The sequence below is a fragment of the Nicotiana tomentosiformis genome, chromosome 10, assembly GCF_000390325.3.
Source record: "Nicotiana tomentosiformis chromosome 10, ASM39032v3, whole genome shotgun sequence".
In the NCBI taxonomy this organism is placed as follows: domain Eukaryota; kingdom Viridiplantae; phylum Streptophyta; class Magnoliopsida; order Solanales; family Solanaceae; genus Nicotiana; species Nicotiana tomentosiformis.
Window position 1 is genome coordinate 58,324,154 of NC_090821.1, and position 4,136 is coordinate 58,328,289.

The 4,136-nt window shown below is 32.9% G+C and overlaps 1 protein-coding gene across 1 annotated transcript; it reads right to left on the reverse strand.

Moving 5' to 3' along the window:
* Positions 1-646: 646 nt before the first annotated feature.
* Positions 647-3,521, reverse strand: LOC138900496 (transcription factor MYB106-like). The gene is made up of 3 exons (XM_070187358.1): positions 3,286-3,521; positions 2,531-2,660; positions 647-1,717 (listed from the first exon to the last, which is right to left on the reverse strand). Exons 1-3 carry the CDS (start codon positions 3,416-3,418, stop codon positions 937-939), a joined length of 1,044 nt encoding a protein of 347 aa, XP_070043459.1. The 5' UTR covers positions 3,419-3,521; the 3' UTR covers positions 647-936.
* Between the last annotated feature and the right edge of the window lie 615 nt (positions 3,522-4,136).

Below are 4,136 nucleotides of genomic sequence, written 5' to 3' on the forward strand. Positions count from 1 at the left end.
GGTGTCGTGTGTAGCCGGAGGAGGGAAAATGAATGTATGGTTGATTAAGTAGACGATACCGGGCGGCAGTTCGATCGTAAGATTTTCAAGAGCCCAAGAGTGGTTCCTATATAATAATATGATTCAAGGAAAGAGATGCGTTTGTGGGTAGGAGTGGACCATGGATAAGTTGACGGAGAGATAAGTTGGGTGTGATCCAGTGGTCGTGCCATAGATTGATACTTCGGTCATTAACAATGTTCCAACTAATTTCTTTGCGACATAGGTTTGCTACTTTCATTAGGCTTTTCCAAATATAAGTGTCCTTGGTATTACCCGTGTTAGAGTAGGTATTTTGATATTTATTAATAAGGAAACCTATTTAGTATGTAAGAGAGGATTTGTTGAGTTGTAGGAGGTACAGTTGCTTGAGAAGGATAATTTAGACTTATTAAAATTGATTCGGAGCCCGAATTTGATACTTAACCGGTGGAAGATGTTATTGATGGTGTGTGCATTGTGAGTATCCGCTTCAACCAATAATACTAGATCATATGCAAATAGTAGACGAGAGAGGGGTGCAGCAGTGCGGGGAGAGTAAACAAACTTGATAAACATGTATAGTAAACAAATACCTGTAGGAGAAATATTGACCTAAGAAAACAAAGGATGCTACGCTATTACTATAAAAAAGGCTACATGGTTTTAATCAATCATTTCATAAAGTAAACTTCATCCTAATAAGGAACTAGCGATACAAATCTTGAATACAAATATATATCTAAAGTGTTATCATAATAATCACTATAAAAAACTCAGCTAAACTCAAAGCAATAGAAAAATATCAACCGACAATCTTTCTTCGGAATTATCTGAACAGGTCGATCCTCCTATCCCGTTTATTTTAGCAACTGACCCTAATATCTCCGTAGTAGTACGTAGCAACATATGAACTCTTCAGAATACTGGAGAACCAATTGGTGAAGTGACCAAATAAGGAAAGTTGTTCCAATTAAACTTGTTATCTTCAAAATCCCCTGAGCAGCTTCCCATAAAATTATCCACTTGTATTCCATTAAAATTATTTGTTGAATTTTGTGTATATTCAGGATCAAATAGCTCTGAGAACTCTTGCATAAAACTTGGAAGGTCTGTTTGGACATCTTTTGTTGGGCAAGGATTTTCCAAACAAGTGATTGTAGACAAAGGAAGATTTTGGTCACCAACTTTTGTAATACTTGGTACATTGTTCATGAACAAATTCCCCGAGGAATTTAACGTTGATGGTATCGATGATTCGAGGTTTTTGTTAGCAAAACCATCAAGAAGAATAGAACTAATGTCATTTGTTGTTGGTAATTTTGTGCTTGCTCTTTGCCATGCTTTTAATATGTCAAGACAAGGAAGTTGATAATAAGGTTGCGAAACGACGTAGTTATTGTTGTTGTTGTTGTTGTTGCGAGTATTATTGAAGAGGAATTTAGAGTGATCTTTGGATCTACGAACAAGTCTTGCTTCTGCTTCAAGTCTTGCACTCTCCCACTCAGCCATATGACTAAGGTTTGCAACGTACTTAGATTGATCATTTGAGCTACCATTAATGTTGTTTGTGATTTTTGGCTTGTGAGTCATTGGATCAATGCCCATTTTTGTTAATCTCTTCTTCAAACGTGAGTTCCAATAGTTTTTTATCTCGTTGTCTGTTCTGCTAGGTAAGTAAGCTGCTATTGCTGACCATCTGAATAACAAAGAGAGTAATTAACCATGTTAATGTTGCACAAATTAATCACATATTATGTAAATTGGACAGAGAGAGTATCTAATTAGGCAATCTAACATTTGGATAGTCTAGGCTGGATTCTATGTACATTTATGACTTTGTACATGTGCGTAGTAAATAGATAGTACTAATATCTGACGTTGTCAGTTCTTTCTGTGGTAGAGACAAAGATATATAGCTTCTATTGTTGAGTAATCTACTCCATCAAAAACTAAATAATGAGTTAATAATAGATGTTAATTATGATTATTATAACGAAGTTGCTGAAGATATATATATATATATATATATATATATATATATAATGTGTAACTTTTTGACCTTTGTCACACTCCTTAAGAAAATACTATCTCCTAGAAAAAAATATATTTTGATTAAATTACTCTTAATTAAAATTTGTATATTATTAACACATTGAAATATGTAAATAAAATGTAAATTTGAAAAATTAAAATTCATTCATTCTTGATTATGTAAAAGGATATTTATTTTGAATCAAATAAATAATGCCAAAAAATTAATTATGGACGGAGAATTACTGTTTAAGTTTTTTCATTGGTTTGGTCCATGAAAAAAAGGAGCATTAACCCTATTAGTTGCATCATGCCTATTGGTTGCATAGTAAAAGAGAAGAAAACAGTGACTATGGGAAAGAATGTGACAAAGGCAAAGGTAACTAACAATTTATGACCCCAACCTAATGGCAGAAAATAATGAGTTCTATCATTTGCTTTCATTTTTTTAATTTACTGTCCTTCAATAAATTATTACCTGTTTCCAAGAAGAGCATGAAGCTGAATTATAGTTCTTTCTTCTTGTAAACTGAACTTTCCTCTCTTGATATCTGGCCTTAGATAATTGATCCATCTAAGCCTGCAACTCTTCCCACACCTCTGCAGATCTAAAAAGGGAAAAAAGTCAAAATTATATATGCTAGCAATCGAAAAGATAATTAAGTAAATATAGTGTACTCTTTAACAGCTTAAACTCTTAGACGAAATGATCACGCAATTCTTCAACTCTTGGTGATCACACATTATAAAATTATATAAAAGAATTACATGTTTGACTATAAAAAAGAAACAGACTCACACTTGAATAAAAGTATACAATATAATGTCTGATCACACAATTTAAAATATTAAAAGAATTAACATAATAGTCGCACCCAACTAATGGCGGAGCTAGACAGGATTTTCATTAAGAAGTATCAAAATATATAAATGTAAACATACAAAAATGTAAATATATATATATATATATATATATTAAACCTATCTACGCAGTATATTTTGTCCACGAAGGTGTGTCAGTTGACACCCCTTGCGATAACGTGGCAGAGCATCCAACCGCTGAAACTAAAAATAGCGGAAGACATATAATCTACGCATAATCTATGTATGATATATGGATGTATAACCATGTATATATAGTCAGTGTATAATCTATGTACGCCAGCTAGAAAAAATAAATAGTAATAAATCTAACCGGCTATTTGTGTAAATAATAGTTACTAATATTATTACCAGCTTTAGCAGGCAAAGCACGCCAGCTACCACAACCATTTTCCTCAATGCAAGACAAGAGTTTTCGGTCTTCTTCTGGTGTCCATGGCCCTTTCTTCAAACCTTGTTTATCACAGCACTTGGACCTTCCCATTTTAACACTAAGTTAACACAGAGAAAATCAAGAAAGTCTATTATTCTGTCTTTCTTTATGTGGAAATGAGAGAATATGGTATATGGAAATGCCAGTTTGAGAGTATATATAGGCAAATGATATAGGCCAATGAAGAAATAATAAGTAGTGTGATCAGAGAGTTAGCTGCAATGTAAAATAAATGTTAAAAGAGGGTATAAATGTGAAGCTTTAATTACAATATTGGAATTTTTCAGGCAGTTATTTTGAGAAAATGAGATTGAACTGCCTGATTCTCTAGTTGGCGGTCCACCAATGAAAATCATCCCAACCGTTCAACAAAATTGCTATCCTATAGCTTCTTCTTTTCCGGGATTGTTACACATAGAGCCGGCCAAATTTAATATTTACTTTCTCTAATCAGTATGTATAGATTATACATTAATTATACAAAGTTATACATATATTATTACGACCCAAAGTCTGACCAGTTGTGATGACACCTAACCCAATCCGTTAGGTAAGCCAATTAACTACAATCTAATTTAATTAGGTTTATCGAGGAAAATAAATGATAAAATAACTGAACCTTTCTATTTTTCTCAAGGACTGGTAGTACAAATCATGAACTTCTAAGATTTAGAATTTGCAAGCTGATATGAAATAAAATACCTCATCTTTTGAAATATACTTGAACAGATTAATAATTCTAAAGCTACCAAGAACAAGAGGCAGCTAT

What these genes read in the sequence shown, in the direction of transcription:
- LOC138900496 (XM_070187358.1), bottom strand. Translation starts at nt 3,418, where the DNA reads ATGGGAAGGTCCAAGTGCTGTGATAAACAAGGTTTGAAGAAAGGGCCA. An exon ending in TGCTTTGCCTGCTAAAGCTG is followed by an intron (nt 2,661 to 3,285) that starts GTAATAATATTA and finishes TTCCCTTTTTAG; the next exon opens with ATCTGCAGAGGTGTGGGAAG. An exon ending in CATGCTCTTCTTGGAAACAG is followed by an intron (nt 1,718 to 2,530) that starts GTAATAATTTAT and finishes TTTGTTATTCAG; the next exon opens with ATGGTCAGCAATAGCAGCTT.